General features: G+C 44.9%; 2 protein-coding genes across 2 annotated transcripts in view; both read left to right on the forward strand.

Annotated features, from left to right (window-relative positions):
* The window catches only part of LOC114661106 (retinoic acid-induced protein 1), a 684250-nt gene that overhangs the window by 334554 nt on the left and 321863 nt on the right, over positions 1 to 27833 (forward strand).
* Positions 1 to 27833, forward strand: part of LOC114661408 (dynein regulatory complex subunit 3-like) — a 53446-nt gene that overhangs the window by 13844 nt on the left and 11769 nt on the right. The window contains exons 4-8 of the mRNA XM_028814618.2: positions 6999 to 7145; positions 13833 to 13952; positions 14212 to 14320; positions 19116 to 19294; positions 23049 to 23180. Coding sequence (XP_028670451.1) covers positions 6999 to 7145; positions 13833 to 13952; positions 14212 to 14320; positions 19116 to 19294; positions 23049 to 23180 — 687 coding nt within the window. The remainder of the gene's footprint in view (positions 1 to 6998; positions 7146 to 13832; positions 13953 to 14211; positions 14321 to 19115; positions 19295 to 23048; positions 23181 to 27833) is intronic.

Raw genomic sequence — 27833 nt, forward strand, 5'->3', positions numbered from 1 at the left:
AAACTGTAAAGGCTCAGCTCTTTTAATCTTCCCTCATAACTCATCCCCTGTAGCCCCTGAATCAGCCTTGTCGCTCTTCACTGGACTTTTTCTAGTGCTGCTGTGTCTTTTTTGTAGCCTGCAGATCAAGACCGTACACAAGATGAGGCCTCACCAGCGCATTATAAAGCTTGAGCAGAACCTCCTTGGACTTGTACTCCATATATCAAGGCGCTGTATAACCTGACATTCTGTTAGCCTTCTTAATGGCTTCTGAACACGGAAATTGACAGTGACACATCCTTCTCATCAGGTGTAGTTAGTTTGTAGAACTCCCATTGCGTATTCAAACCTAACATTCCACGTCACATCATCACACTTTTGGAGGTCATTGTCACAGATTTTAACGAAACTTGGCCTGCTGATTTAGCTGTATGAGTAACCCATGCATCTGAAATTGCACGTGTCTTGGATCAAAATTAAGGGAGATTTAAGCTAACAATGTTTGTACTTGGGGCGGCACGGTGGCACAGTGGGTAGCGCTGCTGCCTCGCAGTTGGGAGACCTGGGGACCTGGGTTTGCTTCCCGGGTCCTCCCTGTGTGGAGTTTGCATGTTCTCCCTGTGTCTGCGTGGGTTTCCTCCGGGCGCTCCGGTTTCCTCCCACAGTTCAAAGACATGCAGGTTAGGTGGATTGGCGATCCTAAATTGGCCCTAGTGTGTGCTTGGTGTGTGTCCTGCGGTGGGTTGGCACCCTGCCTGGGATTGGTTCCTGCCTTGTGCCCTGGGATTGGCTCCAGCAGACCCCCGTGACCCTGTGTTTGGATTCAGTGGGTTGGAAAATGAATGATTGGATGTTTGTGCTTATTAAGGGGGGGGGGGGGGGGGGGGGATTTGTAACTGGCTATATCTCACTAAATATAAGTTGCACAGAAATGGTTCTCACATTGTTTTTAAAGCTCTTTTCCAATTCTGTACTTTGCGTAAATATGGTGCTATTCCCAAAATGGAAAATTACCATGTCATGAGTAATTATAATATTAAAAACTAGCCATCCCTCCGTGGCTCCGTGTGTGTAGTAATGAAACAGGACAAACTTTAAAAATCAATAAACAAAAAGGTATCACTAGCTAAGCGGAGAAAACGTGCACTCCAATAGACAGAGGTAGACTGACTACCCACTCCTGATGTCACGCTGCCCCCTCGCCTCAGCCCGCAGCCTCTTTCTCGGATTAGCGTGAATATATCGCTCCTGCAAGTGAACTATGATTCGTAGTGCAATGAGAGGAGTCGCAAAATCAACTGGAATGTTCAAGCAAATTCTAGAAAAAAACCCGATCTAAATCCATTAAGTAGTTCTCTCTTTCGCTAGCTAAGCGGATGTAAGATACGCTCCAAGGCTGGTGCCTGAGTGAGGAGGACCCCATTCCCCTCTCCCCTCGGCTCGCTGAATCTCTCTCGGATTCACGCAAATAAATCGGTACCACAAGTGAACTGTGAATACTTAGCATGATGAGAGAAGTCGCAAAATCAACAGAATGTTCAAGCAAATTATAGAAAAAAACCCAATCTAAATCCGTTAAGTAGTTCTCTCATGAACAGACAGACAGACAGATTGGATTTTATATATAAATATATATATATATATAGGGCGGCACGGTGGCGCAGTGGGTAGCGCTGCTGCCTCGCAGTTGGGAGACCTGGGGTCCTCCCTGCGTGGAGTTTGCATGTTCTCCCCGTGTCTGCGTGGGTTTCCTCCCACAGTCCAAAGACATGCAGGTTAGGTGGATTGGCAATTCTAAATTGGCCCTAGTGTGTGCTTGGTGTGCGAGTGTGTTTGTGTGTGTCCTGCGGTGGGTTGGCACCCTGCCCGGGATTGGTTCCTGCCTTGTGCCCTGTGTTGGCTGGGATTGGCTCCAGCGGACCCCCGTGACCCTGTGTTCGGATTCAATGGGTTGGAAAATGGATGGATGGATAAATATATATATATATATACTAGGGGGCTCCCCCCCTGCTTGTTTCGCTCGCCAACCCCCGGGTTTGATTAACCGGATGTACAATTTAAAGAGATTGTTATTTTCATGGGAATTGTTACAGATGCAATATTTGCACTTTTACTTTAAAACTTCAGTAAAAACAATATTTGGAATTAACTTTTCTTCAAGATCGCATTGAATTTTGATTCTGTGTTTGGACTTGCATCATGACAATGCAACGTATAATTGCCCGTGGGTGAATTTCATTTCTTTCTAATAAATAAACCGAATGTTTCGAATGTTTGTTCCTGTGATTTGTTAATTGTCTTTGCAAAAGCTATTCTAACGAGAAACTGTAAATGCTTTAATATGAATGGCATATCAAGATCTCCTTTTGAATCGTGCTTTGCTTTTGGATGTACACGAATATCAACTCTGTCTTTGATGTCTCTGTCTTTCGAAACTATTATGGTGGACAATTTGTCACATGTTGGTTTATTATAAATGCGACCATGATCTTTCGGATTCATACAGAAATCCAAGACAATATTCCTTTGTACGTGTTTTGCAGATAAATTTTGTGTAAAGTGCGATACCTTTTGACGTATGGATTTATATTGGCTGTATAATTTCTAATACGTCTGATAGTTTAACTCTTTCAATTCTATGTTGCATCATTTCTCCGTGACCATAAATATAAACCTGACAGAATTGTGGTTTCTTCGAAATTAAACTTGTTATAGCTTTAATTGTTGCGGGACCACAGATTCTCATAGTGTATGGTCCATTATTGTGTAAATCTACGTTTTAAGCATTGAATGATGCAAGCACGAACAGATTATTGTAGATTTTGATAGATAGATAGATAGATAGATAGATAGATAGATAGATAGATAGATAGATAGATAGATAGATAGATAGATAGATAGATAGATAGATAGATGCTTTATTAATCCCAAGGGGAAATTCACATACTCCAGCAGCAGCATACTGATAAAGACAATATTAAATTAAAGAGTGATAACAATACAGGTATAACAGACCGACAGTAACTTTGAATAATGTTAACGTTTACCCCCCCCCCGGGTGGAATTGAAGAGTCGCATAGTGTGGGGGAGGAACGATCTCCTCAGTCTGTCAGTGGAGTAGGACGGTGACAGCAGTCTGTCGCTGAAGCTGCTCCTCTGTCTGGAGATGATCCTGTTCAGTGGATGCGGTGGATTCTCCATGATTGACAGGAGTCTGCTCAGCGCCCGTCGCTCTGCCACAGATGTCAAACTGTCCAGCTCCATGCCTACAATAGAGCCTGCCTTCCTCACCAGTTTGTCCAGGCTTGAGGCGTCCTTCTTCTTTATGCTGTCTCCCCAGCACACCACCGCGTAGAAGAGGGAGCTCGCAACAACCGTCTGATAGAACATCTGCAGCATCTTATTGCAGATGTTGAAGGATGCCAGCCTTCTAAAGAAGTATAGTCGGCTCTGTCCTTTCTTACACAGAGCATCAGTATTGGCAGTCCAGTCCAGTTTATCACCTAGCTGCACTCCCAGGTATTTATAGGTCTGTACCCTCCAAACACAGTCACCTCTGATGATCACAGGGTCCATGAGGGGCCTGGTCCTCCTAAAATCCACCACCAGCTCCTTGGTTTTGCTGGTGTTCAGTTGTAGGTGGTTTTAGTCGCACCATTTAACAAAGTCATTGATTAGGTCCCTATACTCATCCTCCAGCCCACTCCTGATGCAGCCCATGATAGCAGTGTCGTCAGCAAACTTTTGCACGTGGCAGGACTCCGAGTTATATTGGAAGTCCGATGTATATAGTAGGGCTGCAAGATAACAGAAAAAATTATTATCACGATTATTTTGCTCAAAATTTTTATCACGATTAATAATGACGATTATTCCTTTGGTAAATGAAGTCTGTGACCAAAGCAGTGTAGCCTCGGCCAGTTATTCACAGATGCTGCCCTAATCATATTAGCTGCGTTGTCCGTTGTGATGCACACAAGTCTTTCTTCCACCAAGCCCCAAGCGGACATCGCTTCTTTGAGGCCCACTGCAATAAACTCCGCTGTATGGTCTTGTGGGAAAAATGAAGTTTGCAAAAGCTTGCTTTTCATCTCAGACTCGCTGTCAATAAAATGAACTGTCAAGCTCAAATACGGTTCCGCAGTTCTGCTTGACCATAAGTCGGTCGTGGCAGCAAAATATTCAAGGCTGAGCCTGAGAATTTCTTTTCGGCATTTCGCATACAGCGAGGGCAGCGCAACATTGGAAAAATGGTTGCGTGAGGGAATGCTATATCTTTTATCAAGTGTTGCGATCATTTTGTTAAACCCCTCACTGCTCACGGTGGTTATTGGACACACATCCTTGGCTATATGGTACGCGATCGCCTCTGTTATTTCCCGGTGTCTTTGCGAGCTAGGCAGATATGGTATTGCATTGAACAATGTCCCTGATATTGTTGTCTGTGTTGTGGATGACTGGTAATTTTTTGTTGTTGCTGTTTGTGCCTTCAGTCGTTGAAATTCTTGATAGAGTACTTTGTGGTGGCTTTTAAGGTGGTTGATGAGGTTTATTGTGTTACCTTGGGACGTTTGGACTTGGACAGGAGCAAAGTTTGCACAAGACTCGTACCTGATCAACATCACATTCCTCAAAATCGAAATAGTTCCAGACAACTGAGTATGACCCCTTTTTAGGAACTAACGATCGCACTTCTGCACGTTGCTCCGCCATCATATGTTTATTCTGACTGACTGTTATTGCTGCTATTGACTTCTATTGCTTCAGAAAACGCTTGCAATCTAGACGCAGTAACGTCATAGTGACGCAGTCCAATCCGTAAACTCAGCCCATAAAAAACAGTTTGGTCTTTATACTGTAAAATCGCGACGATATTTATTAACTGATCGTGGGTCATAAATATCGTTATCATGAGAAAAAAAAGATTAATCGTGCAGCCCTAGTATATAGGCTGAACAGGACCGGTATAATTTGGATATTTTGCGTGGGATTTCACTTTCACCAAACAACAAATCTCTGCGGTGGGCTGGCACCCTGCCCGGGGATTTGTTCCTGCCTTGTGCCCTGTGTTGGCTGGGATTGGCTCCAGCAGATCACTGTGACCCTGTGTTAGGATATAGCAGGTTGGAGAATGACTGACTGACTGACTGACAAACAACAAATCTTTTAATTGTCATGGATACGTCTCTTAATTGGGAAGCAACACTACTTTTCCCTGATGGCAATACGAATTAGACGATCAACAAGTCTCCGACTTAAACTTTGAATCCGAACAATATCTACGTACTTCTGTCATATCACCTATATCCATATATTTGATCTCTTTTCACTGTTCCGTTATTTGACCGAGTAATAATTTCCATTTGTTAGCACTAATGCAATCTTTACTATCAGTTTTTTGAGCCTTTCAGTTCCACTGTTTTCATAATCTCTGACCTGCTCTGCATGCGTATTGCGCCAACGTTTTTGAACGTCTTTATGAAGTTCTACTTTGTCTTCTACTCTTTCTCTTTTATTTCTGACCCCGATTGGACCTGTGAGGTTTTCAGTTCCACTTGGTCCAGGCAGATTATTACTTTCTTTATTTTCAGAATTTGCACAGAGATTATTATTGTTCTTTTTTGCATTCTTTTCTCTCCAACGCTTTTGGGTCCCTTTTCAAACGAGCTGCTCTTTCTTCTTAGATTATTCATTGACGTGTCATCTTGAATGTATAAAATTATTGTGCTGATAAAATTTATAAGAGTGTCTGATAAAAGCATTCTCACGACTGAGAGGTTAGATGACTGTGGTCTTGTTTGAAAATGGTTGTAAGTAGGGCGTGACTTGAAAGAATCTCATGTTAAAAGTCTCGCGGGACTTCATTCCAAAAAGTCTCTTCAAAAAGTCACATCTCGTCCTAAGATTTTTTTATTATAATAGAGAGTGTGACAGATAGGGGGCGCTATCGCTCCCTTGAACCCTCAGATCAAATGCCAGACACCAGATAAAAGTCCAAATTTTGACTTTATTAATATAAATAAGTGCACAAAGCACCCTCCACTCCACTATACTCCAATAAACAATATAATAATGAACAATCCTCCACTCCCAGACGCTTAGTCACCCTGCCTCCCAACTCAGCTCGTTTGTCTGGGATTTCCCAGAGTCCTTTATAGTCCTTGACCCGGAAGTGCTGCTGAACCCTCAGTCCATGTGACTTCCTAGCACTTCCGGGTCAGATCAAAAGCTCTTCTTTTCATCCCGGAAGTATGTCATTTCCTCTGTCCCGGTGACCAGGACGTACTTCCGGGTTATAGGGCAAATACAAGTCTCTGAGTCTCCCTGCAGCATCCCTTTGCGGCCCCCATGGTATCCAGCAGGGCTGTGAAGGAAAACTCCAATATCCATGATGTCCTGCTGGAATTCGGAGCATCTCCATGCTGCCGGAAGGGCTCCATCTAGCGGCGTGGGGGTATTGACCGGGATGAACAGCCGGCCATAGTCCACAAGAGACAGAGACTGAATAGCGAGAAAACCTATATTTTTAAACTGGTCAGTTTTTACTAAAGCTAGCTTATAATGTCAGGTACATCTCCAGAAAATGTGGTCATTGGTTTTTGAGTTGTTGCTGAGATATCATTATTTATCTGAAGTGTGCATCAAAACCACAGTTCCTTACAATGCTGTTGAATAGCAGTTAGTGATCAGTGGATAGTTACAGGGCTATTAGGGTTCATGAATTGTAATGAAGCTTTTGTTCAATTTCAGTGTAACATAACTGGAACCTTAATTAATGGCATTACTTATACCTGTGCTTGCAACACTATTTCATGTCAATATGGCTGCTATGAAAAAGGCCCATTAGTGATATGAAACCATGTGATGCCACCTATAAGTAATAATGATATTACTAATGAGTGAAATCCCATTGCTTAGGGTTGTGTGAATTCGATCCTTTATGTACAAGAGACACTAACATACAGAGATTAACTTGGTCCTAGAAACCTCTGATGGCGTCACCTTCTGCTCTCCAGATTGTCTACCTGCGGAGACTGAGCAAGCTGGAAACGCTCTGCCTGGCGGGAAATCCCGTGGAGCAGATACAGGATTATAAACTCTTTGTCGCTGCCTACCTGCCCAAGCTGGTCTATCTGAACTACAAATTATTGGACAGTGAAACCGTGAGTATCTGCACTCTTCAAAATGAAGGTGCCAGAGTGGTTCTTCAGACTGATGCCATAGAGCAGGAGTCCTCAATCACAGTCCTGGAGGGCCGCAGTGGCTGCAGGTTTTTGTTCTAACCCGGCTGCTTAATTAGAAAGCAATTCTTGCCAATAATTTAATTTCATGGCTTGTTAGTGCTTTAACTCTGCTATGTCAGGTAATTCTTATATCCTCGATTTTCTTCCCCTTTCTGTGGATATCATCCAAATGATTTGAAGGCTAAAATGGAGGAGTAATTCTCAGTCCTTCACTTTTTTCTCTTCACTTTCCTTCCAAGTATTTAATTAAACCCAATAGTGCATGATAAATACACACAGAGGTGTAAATGGTAACAAGCTAAATGGAGAAATGCTGGTCTCTTTTGTCATTTGCATGTTATTTCTAATTAGGAGCGATTAAAAACCAAGACTACTGCTGTTTAAGACTAAAATAAGCAATAAGGGTTCAAAATCTTAACAAGCGAGACCACTAAAGGGAAGCAGGATTGTGACTTGAGCAATAAGTGCTTCTTATTAAGCAATTGGGTTGGAACAAAAAACCTGCAGCCACAGCCAGGACCGTGATTGAGGACCCCTACCATAAAGGAACCATTTCTGCTTCCTGAAAGACCCATCCACATGAAGGTTCTAGAAAGAACCTTTATTATTGAAATTGAGACTTGGCTCCATACAGTAGATAACCATGAACAGATGGTAACAGATTTGTGAAATATCAATGGGTCTGTCTCCAGCAGGGGGCGCATGCACCCTGGGAAGAGGTTTTTTAGAGATTGCAGCCATTACTAACCCAACAATATGCATAAAGAAAGTCATATGAAAATGTTTGGGAGCCCCTCTTACTTCTTTGATTTTTTGTTTATCATTGGCTGAGCTTTCAAAGTAGCAACTTCCTTTTAATATCTGACATGCCTTATGGAAACAGTAGGATTTCAGCAGTGACATTAAGTTTATTGGATTATCTGAAAATATGCAATATGCATCATAACAAAATTAGACAGGTGCATAAATGTGGGCACCCTGACAGAGATATGACATCAATACTTAGTTGAGCTTCCTTTTGCAAATCTAACAGCCTCTAGACGCTGTCCTCCTATAGCCTTTGATGAGTGTCTGGATTCTGGATGGAGGTATTGTTGACCATTCTTCATACAAAATCTCTCCAGTTCAATTCAATTTGATGGCTGCTGAGCATGGACAGCCTGCTTCAAATCATCCCATAGATTTTCGATGATATTCAAGTCAGGGGACTGTGACAGCCATTCCAGGGCATTGTACTTCTCCCTCTGCATGAATGCCTTTGTAGATTTCCAACTGTGTTTTGGGTCATTGTCCTGTTGGAATATCCAACCCCTGCGTAACTTCAACTCTGTGACTGATGCTTGAACATTATCCTGAAGAATTTGTTGATATTGGGTTGAATTCATCCGACCCTCGACTTTAACAAGGGCCCCCAGTCCCTGAACTAGCCACACAGCCCCACAGCATGATGGAACCTCCACCAAATTTAACAGGAGGTAGCAGGTGTTTTTCTTGGAATGCGGTGCTCTTCTTCCGCCATGCAAAGCGCTTTTTGTTATGACCAAATAACTCCATTTTTGTCTCATCAGTCCAAAGCACTTTGTTCCATAATGAATCTGTCTTGTCTAGATGAGCATTGGCATACAACAAGCGACTCTGTTTGTGGCATGATTGCAGAAAGGGCTTCTTTCTCATCACCCTGCCATACTGATGGTATTTGTGCAAATTGCGCTGAATTGTAGAACGATGTACAGATACACCATCTGCAGCAAGTTGTTCTTGCAGGTCTTTGGAGGTGATCTGTGGGTTGTCTGTCACCATTCTCACAATCCTGCTCATATGCCTCTCCTGGATTTTTCTTGGCCTGCCAGACTTGCTGGGTTTAACAGCAACTGTGCCTGTGGCCTTCCATTTCCTGATTCCACTCCTTACAGTTGAAACTGACAGTTTAAACCTCTGAGATGGCTTTTTGTAGCCTTCCCCTAAACCATGAGACTCAACAATCTTTGTTTTCAGATCTTTGGAGAGTTGCTTTGAGGATCCCATGCTGTCACTCTTCAGAGGAGAGTCAAAGGGAAGGAAGCACAACATGTAATTGACCACCTTAAATACCTTTATATCTCATGATTGGACACACCTGTCTATGAAGTTCAAGGCGTAACGAGCTCATCCAACCAATTTGGTGTTGCAAATAATCAGCATTGAGCAGTGACAGGCATTCAAATCAGCACAATGACAAGGGGACCCACATTTGTGCACAGCCAGTTTTTCACATTTTATTTAATTTCATACAACTAAATACTGCGTCACTAAAAATCTTTGTTTGGAAAACACCGCAGTACTCAGATGTTCCTAGGAAATGAAAGACATACCACTGGGATCTTTTTTGTTGAAAGGAGAGTCAATCATTATGCAGGCTGAGAGGGGTTCTCAAAGTTTTTCATATGACTGTATATTGATGTTCCTTCACTGATGGATTAAAGGCCAGAAGTCCACATGACCATCATCATCAAATTCTTCCATGAGAACTCTGAATACCATGAGGACTGATTGAGGTCATTGATGTTAAGTAGAATGCCTTTAGGGGGCTGGGTGGTCTCATGGCCTCGGTACCCCTGCAGATTTTATATTTTTTCTCCAGCCATCTGGAGTTTTTTTTTTGTTTTTTTCTGTCCTCCCTGGCCATCGGACCTTACTTTTATTCTCTGTTAATTAGTGTTCCCTCATTTTATTTTCTTATTTATTTTGTGTTTTTTCTCTTTCTTCATCATGTAAAGCACTTTGAGCTCCATTATTTGTATGAAAATGTGCTATAGAAATAAATGTTGTTGTTAATATAGGCTTAACACTCACAAGAATATAATACTCGATGGAGAACTTACTTGGCCAAAGCATGCTACAGTCGGGGTTTTCTGCGATCGTTGCTTATCCAACTTCTAGTAAGAGTGTGGGAAAGCATGTTGTCCTAAGCATGGGCATCTGTCCATAGGTGAGCTCTGCTCTTCTGGGCACTGTCTATACATTTCCTACAGTTCTAGAGTCTGAAAGACGACCATGCAAGCTCCAAACATGGGCACATGCTGGTTTGCTGGTTCATCGCTCATAGAATATAGAACCAGAAACTGAGTTTTGTGCCACTGCACACTCCTCCTTTCCCTGAATGCCTTGGCAGCAAACTTATCTTCTTGTCATCTTGGTAACCCTAGTGAATCTGCCCCCTCTGTCAGTTATGTGTTATGTGTGAAACCCGTGTCTTTTTCTGTCAGCTGTCTTACATAAAAGTGTCCAGTTTTTGTTCACATGAATCAAATCAGATGCAATGAAATAAACTTAACAGGTCATAGTGACATACTTTGAACGCTGGCTACAGGGTCATGATTTTCATAGGATTATTGCTATGTACGATAACACGGGCCTGGTCCAGGCTTTTCATAATTTGTTAGTAGCCTTACATACATTAAAGGTTGCAGGTGTCTTCTACATATTGAAGTTCTTCAAGGCCCAAATAACCAACTTCAAATTCAAAGAACCTGTCCCAGAATGAAATGGTCCTTTGTCAAGCAATACACAATTCTACGAGTTTTAAAGAGTGTAATGTGGGCTAAGAACTGGGGAGGGAGCAGAGGATGTCTGGTAGCCAATGGTGTCAGATACTAAAAAAGGAGAGGAAACCATCAGAAAACTCTGGCCCCACAAATGTGTTGCGATTCAGACCTAACCAACACCATAAAGCATTTGGAAAGTGAAACGGTTTGAAATACTTTGTAGCGGCGCTAAGTAAAATAAGAACTACAAGTCCTAGCAGTCCCAAATGTGACTCGACTGAAGGGCGCAGGGACAGGTGGGCCCTTTAAAATGGGATCCCACTAGACTGAGAGGGAGGTCAGAGGTCTGGAGTTTATACCTGAGTTCTCTCATCTGTCTGGTCACCAGAATCACTGCCTTTTGGATCATTGTGTTGTCCTGGACTACTGCGTCCGTATGGATGTATGGACTGTCTGGGGCTTGCCCGTCGTGTAGTACTGGGTTGGACTAGTTATCGTTCTTTGTCGGGGGGAGCGCTCCCAATCCCATCAACCCTTGTCGCATCAGGACTGTTTTTTTACATTACTTACAGTACAGCGAACTGTTCACTGGATTTCGTTTCTCCTTGGTTACACATCATTATCACGGTATATTGGACTTTATGTCATTTTCGGGTTGTATTTGTGATCTGGGAACTATGAAGGGATTGTTTTTGTTTATTGTTTGGTTAGATTTTTTCTAGTATCGTTTAATATGTTCATGTTGATTAATCCCGGGCACAGGGTGGCGCAGTGGTAGTGCTGCTGCCTCGCAGTTAGGAGGCCTGGGTTCGCGTCCTGGGTCCTCCCTGTGTGGAGTTTGCATGTTCTCCCCGTGTCTGCATGGGTTTCCTCCCACAGTCCAAAGACATGCAGGTTAGGTGGATTGGCGATCCTAAATTGTCCCTAGTGTGTGCTCGGTGTGTGGGTGGGTGTGTATGTGTGTGCTGGCGCCCTGCCCGGGGTTTGTTTCCTGCCTTGTGCCCTGTGTTGGCTAGGATTGGCTCCAGCAGACCCCTGTGACCCTGTGTTAGGATATAGCAGGTTGGATAAAGGATGGATGATTAATTCCATTGTTTCTGAGTCTACAGTGCATCCGGAAAGTATTCCCAGCGCATCACTTTTTCCACATTTTGTTATGTCACAGCCTTATTCCAAAATGGATTCAATTCATTTTTTTCCTCAGAATTCTACCCACAACACCCCATAATGACAATGTGAAAAAAGTTTACTTGAGGTTTTTGCAAATTTATTAAAAATAAAAAAACTGTGAAATCCCATTTCCATAAGTATTTACAGCCTTTGCCATGAAGCTCAAAATTGAGCTCAGGTGCATCCTGTTTCCCCTGATCATCCTTGAGATGTTTCTGCAGTTTCATTGGAGTCCACCTGTGGTAAATTCAGTTGACTGGACATGATTTGGAAAGACACACACCTGTCTATATAAGGTCCCACTGTTGACAGTTCATGTCAGAGAACAAACCAAGCATGAAGTCAAAGGAATTGTCTGTAGACCTCCGAGACAGGATTGTCTTGAGGCACAAATCTGGGGAAGGTTACAGAAAAATTTCTGCTGCTTTGAAGGTCCCAATGAGCACAGTGGCCTCCATCATCCATAAGTGGAAGAAGTTCCAAACCACCAGGACTCTTCCTAGAGCTGGCCGGCCATCTAAACTGAGCGATCGGGGGAGAAGGGCCTTAGTCAGGGAGGTGACCAAGAACCCGATGGTCACTCTGTCAGAGCTCCAGAGGTCCTCTGTGGAGAGAGGAGAAACTTCCAGAAGGACAACCATCTCTGCAGCAATCCTCCAATCAGGCCTGTATGGTAGAGTTGCCAGACGGAAGCCACTCCTTAGTAAAAGGCACATGGCAGCCCGCCTGGAGTTTGCCAAAAGGCACCTGAAGGACTCTCAGACCATGAGAAAGAAAATTCTCTGGTCTGAGGAGACAAAGATTGAACTCTTTGGTGTGAATGCCAGGTGTCACGTTTGGAGGAAACCAGGCACCGCTCATCACCAGGCCAATACCATCCCTACAGTGAAGCATGGTGGTGGCAGCATCATGCTGTGGGGATGTTTTTCAGCGGCAGGGACTGGGAGACTAGTCAGGATAAAGGGAAAGATGACTGCAGCAATGTACAGAGACATCCTGAATGAAAACCTGCTCCAGAGCGCTCTTGACCTCAGACTGGGGCGACGGTTCATCTTTCAGCAGGACAACGACCCTAAGCACACAGCCAAGATATCAAAGGAGTGGCTTCAGGACAACTCTGTGAATGTCCTTGAGTGGCCCAGCCAGAGCCCAGACTTGAATCTGATTGAACATCTCTGGAGAGATCTTAAAATGGCTGTGCACTGACGCTTCCCATCCAACCTGATGGAGCTTGAGAGGTGCTGCAAAGAGGAATGGGTGAAACTGGCCAAGGATAGGTGTGCCAAGCTTGTGGCATCATATTCAACAAGACTTGAGGCTGGAATTGCTGCCAAAGGGGCATCGACAAAGTATTGAGCAAAGGCTGTGAATACTTATGGACATGGGATTTCTCAGTTTTTTTATTTTTAATAAATTTGCAAAAACCTCAAGTAAACTTTTTTCACATTGTCATTATGGGGTGTTGTGGGTAGAATTCTGAGGAAAAAAATGAATTTAATCCATTTTGGAATAAGGCTGTAACATAACAAAATGTGGAAAAAGTGATGCGCTGTGAATACTTTCTGGATGCACTGTATGTGTGTGAGTGGGGCAAGTCGGCCCAAGGCAGGGTGCGTTTCCTGGAGTTCCCACCAAACAGATATATAAATCACCACCGTCCCTGTAGCGGTGTGAATCGCAGCATCTCCGTGACCGCTACAACTTTCAGAATCCACTGTGCAAATCAGTTAGTATGAACTACAGTTAAACAAGACCTTAGAGAAACAAGGACAGGAAAAATCGAAGGAAAAAGAAATGTCTGCACTTACAATCCTCCTAAAGCAGGCCAGGCTTGAGGTGTTTGATGCTCCCCTTTAAACCCCTCGCCATTATCATCCGAACTGCTGGTCAGCAGATCCTGTTTGTCTTGCAGCGCAGACTCGCTAGTGTGGAGTACCAGTATATCATCGAGGAGATGAATGAGGACGAGCGCACGTTGAGAAAGAAGCGCACACAGGAGCAGAAAGAAGATGCCGTGCTGCAGAAGCACAAGGTAGGACAAGGCTGCCGAGACTCTTCCATATTTTGCTGTGAGTTATGTCTTGTCATCCCCTGAGGAAAGTGGGGTGGTGGAGCTTTTCCTAGAAACATGGGGCACAAGGTTTGGTAGCAGCTCTTCACAGAGCACCAGTCCATCACAGCGGACTGGTGAATGCCAAGTGATGCTGTTCCCTTCATGCAGTGAAGTACAGCTTGGCATTAGCTGTCACATTACTGATGTGTTTCCTTCCTTCCTCCCTTTTCTGTCCCAGGAAGCTTTTGTGGAACATCTCAATGGGTCGTTTCTCTTCGACAGTATGTTTGCAGAAGATACAGAAGGCAAGAAACTTGTGCAGCTCCCTGACGTGGCCCCACTTCTCGAAAAATATCCTTGACAGCTTGGTTGCTCAGGTCTAAATCCTGAGTGGGAGGACTAAAAGAAGAAAAAAAAAGTTGCTTGGTACGCTCGAAGTGGTCCAATGTAACATTCAATCCAGGGTTGGCTCCAGCACTCTTGCTCAGATTGTTTCCAGCTTCTTGCAAGTCTATGCTAGAAAAATGAGTCCAAAGAAAGTAACTAACTGCAGTGCTGAGGTAATGGTCAGCACCCATCTGATGGGGGCATAGGGTTAGGCATAGGGTTAGCTGGTCCCCCAATCTTAGAGCAGTGGTAGAGAAAAGTCACAAAGGTAAAAATGAACCAGCTGTGTTCAAGCCGATATGTTGCTACATTTAGACTGCAAGTAAAAGTGACTCCATTCTGATTTTTGGCTCATATCCGATTTGACTACTGTACATACTCACGTGGTGGCACAGTGGCGCAGTGGGTAGCACTTCTGCCTCGCAGTTAGGAGACCCGGGTTCACTTCCCGGGTCCTCCCTGCGTGGAGTCTGCATGTTCTCCCCGTGTCTGTGTGGGTTTCCTCCCACAGTCCAAAGACATGCAGGTTAGGTGCATTGGCGATTCGAAATTATCCCTAGTGTGTGTGTGTGTGTGTGTGTGTGTGTGTGCCCTGCGGTGGGCTGGCGCCCTGCCCGGGGTTTGTTTCCTGCCTTGTGCCCTGTGTTGGCTGGGATTGGCTCCAGCAGACCCCCGTGACCCTGTAGTTAGGATATAGCGGGTTGGAAAATGGATGGATGGATGAATACTCCATAGGCTGAACACACGTCCATTGTTTTAAGTGCTTAGTACTAATATCAGACAGAAACTGTTAAATGGATGATTGATGACCTTAAACCCTGCCACAAATTATGTTTTATGAAATATGATGTGTGAAAATATGAATTCGCCCTGCCCTGGGGTTTGTTTCCTGCCTTGTGCCCTGTGTTGGCTGGGATTGGCTCCAGCAGACCCCCGTGACCCTGTAGTTAGGATATAGCGGGTTGGATAATGGATGGATGGACATACTCATGTATAAGTCGGGTCTTGAAACCCGAACAATCGATCATAAAATCAGACCCCAACTTATACGCCCGTTCAAATGTGACACTTTATTTTTTATTTTAACATCTTCTTGCCTCCTGCAATTTCTCACTTCAGTTTCTCAGACACATCAAATTTTATTGCAGCAGCGCAGTTACCAATTTCTTTACCAATTTAAAACCAGCTTCATATTTTCTTCTGATCGTAGATAAGGGATGCTCTTACGATAAAGGTGTATGAGGGAGATACAAAAAAACACAAATCAGTGCAAACGTCGCTTTGGAATAGTACAGGTATTACCGTGCGGCCACTGTGACGATGCGGGTTCAGTGCATGCACCCATCGTCCGTCCGGGAACCCTTGAATCCGTCACCGTTGGTAATGTTACCGATGAGCTCGGCAGTGAGGCATAACAAATGGAGCAAGGGGATGGTGTAATAGTGCAAAGTGCTTTTCTTTAAAACAACAACAAAACAGTATCCATATTAAATAAAGTGCAGTGCTTCAAAATATCTTCAATAAATAATCCATAAAATCGGTGCAGAGTGGAGGTTAAAACCAATAACTAAAGCAGTCCTTTAAAATAAAGCCCGGTGTCTTCTGTTTACCTGGCGGCTCTCCTGCGTCTCCCGCAACAAAAGAGTCGCTCTTCTGCAGCAGCTGACCTTCTCTCCGCTCATCTGGTCTGGAGGCCTCCCAATCCCTGGCCTCGGTCGCGCACTCTCCCCGGACTGAGACTTGGCGTCCCTAATGACCAGGACACACACGTCAGGGAGTTCACCGCCCAAGCCTCCCGCTGCCTTCTCGGCCTTACGCAGCCAGCCGTCCTACTGCCGGTCACTCCCATTTCTCCATAAAATACTCGGCAGGAGCGACCACATCCAACTGCCCTAGGTATTGGCCCAGGGGGGACATCTGTCCCCGGGGCGCAGCATCCGGGGGGCACCATTTTTAAATTTTCTTTCCCTTCCCCATTGCATTTTGGCAAACAGGAGGGTGCGCAAAATCTTCAGTTGTCCCAGGGTCGCTGAAAACCCTAGCTACACCTCTGCTCACAATGTCAGCTGCTCAAAGGTCACTGACACAGAAACCTGTGAACTCGAGAGAGGAACCTCTCGGCAAGACTGTCTCTGAAAAATATGCGCATTTCAGAAAACACGTAGCAATTGGGCTGTATCTGCGAGTCTTTCTTTTTTATTTTGCATTTTTTATTTCTCTAAAATGATCAAACCTTTGACCAATGAGTGAAAAATGAATGGGTATCTAGTAGCAGTATAAATAAAGGAGTGCTTGAACAGGTAGCATTCTATTTAGTCCAGCAACTTAACAGATAGATCACAGTGACGGTGAACGTAATTATAGGGAGGGTGGAGCTTATCCTAGAAGTACTGGGGACCAGCCCTTCACAGACCACTAGTCCATCACAGAGCAGACCGGTGAATGCCAGGTGAAGTTGTTCTGTTCATGTAGTGCACCTTGTCGTCTATGGTCACCATACTGATATCTGTCCTTCCTCCCTGTTCTTTTAAGGGTCCTACACAGAAGGGCCTTGCCTATTATCTTGTTACAAGGTTGTGTTGTTTAACACTAGAATTACCAAAGCTTACAAAAAAACTTGTAAATCCGGCCCACCTTAAATCTGCTCGCACCTCTCCGTCAGTGTCTTTTGTCTTGTAAATGTGTCAATCAGCTCAAGCAGCAAGCAGCCTGCTATGCCATCCCCACCACCACTGTAGAAAGTGCAAAAACCTCTCCCAACTGAAGTCTTGTTTATCAGGGAGTCAGGTAGAGCTGTATAGGCTAAAAAATATATCGTTATTTGGAACACATTGTGCCAAGCGGCTGGGGGTGGCACCCAGCCGGGATGCCCGGATGGATCAGAGGACGGATTATGCCTCCTCCAGACCATTAGGGGGCTACCGCCCTGGTGGCGTTGGGGACCACGGGAACTGAGCTTGGAAGCTCAACCCTATAGGGGCCCGTGGTCCCCGCCAGGGGGTGCCCCGATGCCTGGAAAGCCCTGGTCCTCAGCACTTCCACCATACCCGGAAGTGCTGGGGGGAAGATGACCAGGGACACCCGGAGTGCTTTCGGGTGCACGGCCGGTACTTCCGCCACACTGGGGAGTGCCAGCGGAAGTTAATCGGGAGGCACCTGGAGCACATCCGGGTGTGTATAAAAGGGGCCGCCTCTCTCCATTCAGGGTCTTGAGTCAGGAGTAGAGAAGGACAGAGCTCGGGAGGAGAAGAAAGGAGGCGGCCTGAAGAGGGACAGGCATCATTTTGGTAGAGGCCTGGACTTTGGGGGAGTTTTAGGGTTGTGTGGGCCGGACTTTACTTGTAAATATGTATAATAAACGTGTGTTGGTGTTTGAACCATCAGTGTCCACCTGTCTGTGTCCGGGCCAGACTCCACAACATACATTTTCTTTGTGTTCCGTGTCTACAAAGATCTACTGGCTATGGAAGTGTAGGATGACAGAAATGTTGAACACATACCTAAAACACAAATATTTTCCATGTTTTAGTACTAACGACAAAATTTTGACATGAAGTGTACTGTATAAAGTGTGAGGAATGAAGTCCAAATATCAAATAAGCTCTTTCACAAAAGGTACAAATATAGCAGAACAAGTGCGCTTTTATTCAAGACTATAACCGGAGAAAAAGAAATCGGGTTAGTGTGGCTTGTTGTCGTGACTTTTTTGGTAGTATAGTGGTAAGAACTGCCGACTCCTATTCAGAACGTCCCGGGTTCGAGTCTTCACGTGTCCCAAAATAAACATTTTGAGTAGGGAGCTGCTCTTATTGTTAATATTATACAATAAAAACATACATTTCATTTGAGTCTCAAACCACCGCTGTAAATGTACGGTAATTGTAAAGGTTAGCATTTTTTTAAAATTCAGTTTTATTCTCTCAGTTGCGTTCACGCTCGCGCCGATCTGGCACTGCTGGTTTCAAATAAAGACGTGCTATAGCAGAGGTGAACTCAAATCGGAGAAAGAGAACAGAAGTCCTCCCCACAAGAAACGTCCACTCACATATAAGAACAATTTAGCTGCACCAGGCGTAAAGGCGAAAGATGGCACTGTTTGGATGCAGCGAGAGGTCGGGCGTCATCCTGCCAGTCAGTCTGCCCCACACCTGGCCTTCAAAGAAACAGCATGGCTTACAGAGCTCGCCAACGTATTGTGCAAACTCCTGTTTGTGATTATGTTTTGTGATGGTCTTTACATAAGAAACATTTATATGTTACTTATATAAAAGCCAGGTTGATTGTTATTTACCTTGATTTATTTACTTATCTTCGTTCAGCCGTAAAGTCACAAGTAGACTGCAGAGCTGCCTTTGTTTGATCGACAAGGGCATGCTCACAAATTACACGTGTAATGCCACAAAAAATGCCTGCTGACACTTTTAGTACGCGAGCAATGGTACGAGAATGCAGTTAGACTTCTTTTTTGGGCACATACACCATCCAGATCTAAACACTAGCGTGGAGAGTTGCTCGCGTACAGTAGAGGGGATGGTATAGCAGGCTGCTTGCTACTTGGGTTTATCGACACATTTACAAGACAAAAGATGCTGACGGAGAGGTGCGAGCGGATTTAAGGTGGGCCGGATTTACGAGTTTTTACGTAAGCATTGTTAATTCTAGTGTTAACACTCATGAGTTTTCTTGACCAGACTGAAGCCGAACAATGACTTATTAGAGCAGTGAACGACGCATTTCTCCTTAATTCTTAATTGTTCACCTTGCAAAGCAAATTTGTGGAGCTCTGCCAGGAGATCTTCGACACGGGCCTGAAGGAGCACCTGCGGAGACAAGAGGAGGTGACGGCCTACAACGAAGGATGGCACGCAGCTGTGAAAATGAACCAAGAACTTGGAGCCAAGAAGGTGTTCAAGTTTGACAAGCTGAAGGAGCAGGTGAGGGGGCGACATGTTTTGGCTGAGATTGTTCATGAAAATGTGCTGGTGTTGGGGAGATCAAATGGAATGAATGAAATGTCCTCTGTGACTCTACTTTACCCTTTTGTACTGTTTATTGTGTAGACTTTATCAGGATGCCTCAAATCCCATAGACTTGCCACTTCTTATAAGGTATTGGACTTTAGGTATAAAGACTTGTGACGGTGAGGTTGTGTCTGGGGCTTGAGGTGCTGCAATGCCCCTAGTGGTCATGAGGCATATTCCCAAAAGGCTGCTACACCCGTCTGCCAGCACATCATCCTACACACATAATATTTCAATATCTAGTTACACTGTTATGTTATTTGTACAAGTTGTACTGATATTTTGCCACAGATGATAGATAGATAGATAGATAGATAGATAGATAGATAGATAGATAGATAGATAGATAGATAGATAGATAGATAGATAGATAGATAGATACTTTATTAATCCCAAGGGGAAGTTCACATACTCCAGCAGCAGCATACTGATAAAGAAACAATATTAAAGAGTAATAACAATGCAGGTATACAGACAATAACTTGTATAATGTTAACGTTTACCCCCCCCAGGTGGAATTGAAGAGTCGCATAGTGTGGTGGAGGTGGAGAATTGGCGATTCTAAATTGTTCCTAGTGTGTATGTGTGTGTGTGCCCTGCAATGGGCTGGCACCCTGCCCGGGGTTTGTTTCCTGCATTGCGCCCTGTGTTGGCTGGGATTGGCTCCAGCAGGCCCCGGTGACCCTGTAGTTAGGATATAGTGGGTTGGATAATGGATGGATGGATGGAGGCATATGTAACTATTCCCATGAAAATAACAATCTGTTTAAATTGTACATCTGCATCCCCATACGCAAGCGGCAGAGCCATAAAGAGGCTAGAGCAGAGGGCAGACCCAGGGGTTGGCGAGCGAAACGAGCAGGTGATAAAGCCCTCTAGTTTTCATCATATAAAAAATCCATCCATCCATCCATTTTCCAACCCGCTGAATCCAAACACAGGGTCACGGGGGTCTGCTGGAGCCAATCCCAGGCAACACAGGGCACAAGGCAGGAACCAATCCTGGGCAGGGTGCCAACCCACCTCAGGACACACACAAACACACCCACACACCAAGCACACACTAGGGCCAATTTAGAATCGCCAATCCACCTAACCTGCATGTCTCTGGACTGTGAGTGGAAACCGGAGCACCCGGAGGAAACCCACGCAGACACAGGGAGAACATGCAAACTCCACGCAGGGAGGACCTGGGAAGCGAACCCAGGTCCCCAGATCTCCCAACTGCGAGGCAGCAGCGCTACCCACTGCGCCACCGTGCCGCCCATATAAAAAATAAGTTTTATAAATCAAAATTTCTGGTATTGTGCCGACATGCTGGAGAAGGCAGGGTTCAAAAGGTTAAAGGGTTAATATCATCCATATTACTAACCGAGAATGGTAAACCGGAAGGCAAGGACGCAGGAGACATAGTGCACAGGTGCCTACAGCGCGCGTCTCATAAACTGCAAGCAAAGTCTGATCCACCGCGAACGAAGGAGTCACGGCTCAAAAACGAAAGAGCCCAACTAACGCCACACAGAAAAGAGGATTCTGCACTGCACCCCAGAGTCAAACAGAAGACACTATGGAGTCCGCAAAGGTCCACAAAGATAGTACGGAAGGCGCGAGAAAGTACAAAAGGCGCAGGCGTCTACAACGCACTTCTGAACTAAACGTCCACACTACACAGCATGGTCCGGGTAATAAGAATAAACGAACTCTCCGTATTAAACGTTCAGCATCCTCACCCGTCCAAACCATATAGCATATGTGAATCACATCACAGTGATGCATTATTAACAGTACAACCACAGAAAACGCTCCGTATTAACAGTAAGTGCAATTATCCATATTACTAACGGTAGACAACGGATAACTAATGGAGTCATGGTCACAGCTCCAAAACGATCCAGCTCAACTAATGGAGCTACAAAAACAAGCCCGCATGGAGAAAATCATTAAACGTGGGCGCCTACAACGTGCGTCTGAAACCACGGAAGCAAAACTGTCTCGGCTCCAAAACCAAACAGCTCGACTAATGGAGCTACAAAACGACCCAGCATGGACAAATACAATGAACATAGACGCCTACAACACGCATCTGAAACTGCGGAAGCAAAGCAGGCACGGGTTCAAAACGAAACACCACAACTGACGGAGATACACAAATGAGCCCACCTGGATAAAATCAATGAACGCAGGCGCCTACAACACGCGTCTGAAATGCCGCAAGCAAAGCAGGCACGGCTCTAAAAAGAAAGAGATTGACTGACAGGGCTACAAAGACGACCCCGCCTGGATAAAAACAATGAACGCAGGCAGATAGATAGATAGATAGATAGATAGATAGATAGATAGATAGATAGATAGATAGATAGATAGATAGATAGATAGATAGATAGATAGATAGATAGATAGATACTTACTTAATTAATCCCAATGGGAAATTCACAAATTAACTAACCCTAACCCTACAACGCGCTTCTCAAACAACGCAACAAAAGGAGTCACGGCTCCAAAATGAAACATCTCAACTGACAGACATACAGAAGCGAGCCTGCCTGAATACAATTAATGAACGCAGGCGCCTACAACGCGACTCTCAAACAGCAGACGCAATAGATAAACGGCAAAGAAAGGAATGACAAACAGCCGCTAAACAATTCCGCCAATTAGCTGACAACGCATTCTGTAATGAGTCCACTATTAATGAACATTCATTAGGATTAATGAATATCATTTGCTGTTATTATCATTCACTTAACTTCCCTGAAGAAACAACTGGCACTACAACTAATGAGTTTACACGTTGTTGTCAAAAGGGTCAGGTTAGACTGCCTCCTTTAGATGACTTTCCTGAATATCTACGGAAGCTTCTAACTAACAATGTACCCGAAAGTAAAAACTTTATCGACTGCATTGGATCCTACAATAGTTCATTTGCTTTTGCATCTACCGGGGTAAATATCAGGCCACCAGCTGGCAATGGCCCATACTGCTTTCACGTATGTGGACAAGTATTACATCGGATTGGAACAGTGCACCCTGAACCAAATCATGAACGCAACTATGCACAAATCTACGTGTTAGATCCAGATGTCGCAATCTATCCTTTCTAATGTGCCATGCTATGGGTTCTTTACTTCCTTTGTTCGTCATCTACCTTTACACTCCAATATATCTCATACATACATCAGTGTATTTCGGGTTACCCAACACCAGGGGTTGGCGAGCAAAGCGAGCAGGGGGCAAAGCCCCCTAGTTTAATGATAATTTAAAATGTCACTCTTCCTCTTGCCAGTTCTTTCACTCAGTCTAACAGCCAGAGGTTAAAAGGAAATGTAAAAGAAAAGGGGCGAGGAAGTGCTTTACTACAGAGCCTGACAGGCTGGAAAGTGTATGGCATTTGAGACATTTTGTCGGAGTCCACACTATAATAAATATAAAGGGGGGGCACGTTTACGGTGTCTCATGTTAGCGAGGGCCACCACGGGCAGCAGTGTTGTCACGTGTGCAAAGTACAGTGAAATTCTGACACGTCCAACCAATATGCATCGTGTCGCCACAACCTAGTGCTTTGAAAGTACACCGCTTCATTTTATTTAAAAGTGGGTGACCTGGGCACTTCCCCAGGTGAGTATTTTATTATGTTTTCTAACTTTTAGCCACTCTACCATCTGTCCAGTTTCATAAAGAGGTGCACCAAATTACGGACAATCAGAAGTTGAAGATACGCATTGCCGAGTACCAGAGTGACATCGTGGAGCTGCACGACTTCCTGATGATGCTGGAGAAGCAGCTGTTAGAACAACTTAAGGTGGGCTTAATCAGTCAAGACGTGCTTTGTGGATGTACAACTAAAGTCTAATTTCTAACAACTGGACATTTTTGTTTTTAGCTGATCCTTTTTATCCTAAACAGCTTCAGCCAGACACACACTACACAAACTCTCCATATGATTTTCAGGCATAGTCTTCACTTGCATTACCTTAAGAAAACCGCGGAGAGTTATAGACCGTGCATCAGTTGAGTCGTGTGATACTCCCACTGGCTCAGTCATACCTCCTAAAATAAAACTCGTGCGACTCGTTACAACAAGCTCAGACCGGTTTGGTTTCCTCATAGCAAGCTGCCAGTGGACCCGTGTGTCTTCAAGTGTTAACTGCTAACTAGAAGTGCTGCATGCAATGCCCACCATGATGAAAGGGTTTGTGGCTAAAAGACAAACCATCAGTTGCCCACTACCATCCTGATTCATATAATTTAGCACCCTCAGAGGCGACGAGATTTGGCAATTAAATTTGATGTGCTCTTCAAATAGAAGTTGTATCGAGTACTGTAGTGTGATGGCAGCCTTAAAGATGCTAGTGGGATTCTGATATTCCACTAGCCATGTTAAAGACAGGTAACGGAATAAATTTGAAAATATTTGATATTTTATATCACTTGTGTACATCAGGGGTTCCCAACCTGGGGTGTAAGATGGCATTTCAGGAGGTGTGACAAAGAGGAAAGTTGCATTGCGATTGGGCAGAATTGAGTGAGGTGCTCTGTTCGACTTAATCATGGTGCCATCAGTGTCTTGCAGTGTGCCGTCATTTATTAAATAGTGGTCCCGTTCGTTGATGTGAAAAGAATCAAGCAGAGCAAGTGCAATTGTCACCTGTGAATGAGCAGCAGAAACGCACCTTCTCGCGGGTTCCTTTTTTAATTTTTTTTTAAATGAATGGAATTTGGACCTTGCAGTTATCTGTAGAGAAGGGTGAGGTCCAGTATTGATTTCTATTGATTATGAAATGGCACTGATTTAACCCGGGCAGCATGGTGGTGCACTGGGTAGTGCTGCTGCCCCGCAGTAAGGAGACCTGGGTTCGCTTCCCAGGTCCTCAATGCATGGACTTTGCATGTTCTCCCCGTGTCTGTGTGGGTTTCCTCCCACCATCCAAAGACATGCAGGTTAGGTGCATTGGTGATCCTAAATTGTCCCTAGTGTGTGCTTGGTGTGTGTGTGTGTGTGTGTGTGTGTGTGTGTGTGTGCCCTGCGGTGGGCTGGTGCCCTGCCCGGGGTTTGTTTCCTGCCTTGCGCCCTGTGTTGGCTTGGAAAGAACCAAACTGGATCACCTTCATTGACTTCTCATTGATGAGTCTTGGTTGCCCAACACCCTATGGGCAGTTCCCTCCTCAGACCACTGTCCTTAGGTACGAGGGCTAACCGTTAACAGCCCACAAGACTTGCCATTTTGGAAAGGTTCTGACTCGGTCGTCTGGACTTAATGATTTGCTCTTTATGAAAGTTGCTCAGGTCTTTTCCCCTGCCCTTATCATCTGAATTCAACACGTTGAATATGAGTACTGGCGGCACGGTGGCGCAGTGGGTAGCACTGTTGCCTCACAGTAAGGACACCCAGGTTCGCTTCCCAGGTCCTCCCTGTGTGGAGTTTGCATGTTCTCCCCGTGTCTGCTTGGGTTTCCTCTCACAGTCCAAAGACATGCAGGTTAGGTGCATTGACGATTCTAAATTGTCCCTAGTGTGTGCTTGTTGTGTGTGTGGGTGTGCGCCCTGCAGTGGGCTGGCACCCTGCTCAGGGTTTGTTTCCTGCCTTGCACCTTGTGCTGGCTGGGATTGGCTCCAGCAGACCCCCGTGACCCTGTAGTTGGATAATGGACGGATGGACTGATTTAACCCAGCCACAGGGGATGCACAAACCAGTGTGTTTCTTCATGCCAGTCCCAAGTCCAGATAAATGGGGAGAGTTACGTCAGGAAGGGCATCCTGTGTAAAATTTTGCCAAATCAAAATGCAGGCATACAAATGTCCAAACGGTCGAGCCCCGGGATAACAACGACCGCCACCAGTACTGTTAGCCAACAGGGTGCTGGTGGAAATTGGGCTACTGTTGGCCGAAGAAGAAGAAGAAGGAAGGGTGTAACAGAACAAGATGCAGACGACAGAAAGATATGGAAGAAGATGATCCGTCTGTGGCAACCCCTAACGGGAGCAACCGAAAGAAAAAGAAGAAGATGATGAAATGTCACTGATTTGGACAGTTGATCAACATTTTTGCCTTGCTAGGGCAAGGGGGACTGAATTGGACGCAACACCTGCTGCTTACACTCGGCCCATCTCTCCTGCTGGCGGTCCTGACAGCAGCACAGCAAGCTGCACTGTGCGCCACATCTGTTTTTGAACCACAGTGCAGGCATGATCAGGGGACAAAGCTCGTCAACTGTGTTCCATTACCTAGCGATACACCGGCACCCGTTGCTTCACTGGGGTCTCCAATCCCTCAGTCCCCTCGATTGTTGATTGTGTGTCATTTCCTTGTGGTGCTTGATGCTTTGCGGGATACTCCAACCCCCCAGATCATCAATCAAGTGTCTCAGCTTCACAGGGGACACATTTACAAGATTATTGAGATTTATAAAGGTAAATTGCTCAATTTATGTCTAAATTTTAGGCACTTATTTTTTTTTTCAGTTCAGGTTGTTAACCCGCATTACTGTATGCACAGTGCATCCGGAAAGTATTCACAGCGCATCCCTTTTTCCACATTTTGTTATGTTACAGCCTTATTCCAAAATGGATTGAATTCATTTTTTTCCTCAGAATTCTACACACAACACCCCATAATGACAACGTGAAAAAAGTTTACTTGAGGTTTTTGCAAATTTATTAAAAAAAAAAAATTGAGAAAGCACATGTACATAAGTATTCACAGCCTTTGCCATGAAGCTCAAAATTGAGCTCTGGTGCATCCTGTGTCCCCTGATCATCCTTGAGATGTTTCTGCAGCTTCATTGGAGTCCACCTGTGGTAAATTCAGTTGACTGGACATGATTTGGAAAGGCACACACCTGTCTATAGAAGGTCCCACAGTTGACAGTTCATGTCAGAGCACAAACCAAGCATGAAGTCAAAGGAATTGTCTGTAGACCTCCGAGACAGGATTGTCTCGAGGCACAAATCTGGGGAAGGTTACAGAAAAATTTCTGCTGCTTTGAAGGTCCCAATGAGCACAGTGGCCTCCATCATCCGTAAGTGGAAGAAGTTCGAAACCACCAGGACTCTTCCTAGAGCTGGCCGGCCATCTAAACTGAGCGATCGGGGGAGAAGGGCCTTAGTCAGGGAGGTGACCAAGAACCCGATGGTCACTCTGTCAGAGCTCCAGAGGTCCTCTGTGGAGAGAGGAGAACCTTCCAGAAGGACAACCATCTCTGCAGCAATCCACCAATCAGGCCTGTATGGTAGAGTTGCCAGACGGAAGCCACTCCTTAGTAAAAGGCACATGGCAGCCCACCTGGAGTTTGTCAAAAGGCACCTGAAGGACTCTCAGACCATGAGAAAGAAAATTCTCTGGTCTGATGAGACAAAGGTTGAACTCCTTGGTGTGAATGCCAGGCGTCACGTTTGGAGGAAACCAGGCACCGCTCATCACCAGGCCAATACCATCCCTACAGTGAAGCATGGTGGTGGCAGCATCATGCTGTGGGGATGTTTTTCAGCGGCAGGGACTGGGAGACTAGTCAGGATAAAGGGAAAGATGACTGCAGCAATGTACAGAGACATCCTGGATGAAAACCTGCTCCAGAGCGCTCTTGACCTCAGACTGGGGCGACGGTTCATCTTTCAGCAGGACAACGACCCTAAGCACACAGCCAAGATATCAAAGGAGTGGCTTCAGGACAACTCTGTGAATGTCCTCGAGTGGCCCAGCCAGAGTCCAGACTTGAATCCGATTGAACATCTCTGGAGAGATCTTAAAATGGCTGTGCCCGACGCTTCCCATCCAACCTGATGGAGCTTGAGAGGTGCTGCAAAGAGGAATGGGCGAAACTGGCCAAGGATAGGTGTGCCAAGCTTGTGGCATCATATTCAAAAAGACTTGAGGCTGGAATTGCTGCCAAAGGTGCATCGACAAAGTATTGAGCAAAGGCTGTGAATACTTATGGACATGGGATTTCTCAGTTTTTTTTTATTTTTAATAAATTTGCAAAAACCTCAAGTAAACTTTTTTCATGTTGTCATTATGGGGTGTTGTGTGTAGAATTCTGAGGAAAAAAATGAATTTAATCCATTTTGGAATAAGGCTGTAACATAACAAAATGTGGAAAAAGTGATGCGCTGGGAATACTTTCCGGATGCACTGTAGTTCAAGAAAGGGGCTTCTTTATCTTCAGATGTGATATTCCTATCATAGGGGGTGTGAACACAAATCAAACATTTTTGAGGTGTGCAGAGCATAGAAAGGTGGGGAATCACCGCCCTACATGTGCCCTCAATGTTCCACCTACGACTTTCCTCGGGATCCTTGTACGTCTCGACCTCTCTTGCCCGGCGTTCCCTCTCTTAATCATGTTGCCGTAAAGCCTGTGTGAATAAAATCAGCCTCGGACACACAAAACGGTTTGGGCACAGCCACCCATATATTATACCTGGCTGCAAAGGTTTAGATTAGCATTGAAGTGCACA

This window comes from Erpetoichthys calabaricus, chromosome 11, assembly GCF_900747795.2.
Source record: "Erpetoichthys calabaricus chromosome 11, fErpCal1.3, whole genome shotgun sequence".
In the NCBI taxonomy this organism is placed as follows: Eukaryota; Metazoa; Chordata; class Cladistia; order Polypteriformes; family Polypteridae; genus Erpetoichthys; species Erpetoichthys calabaricus.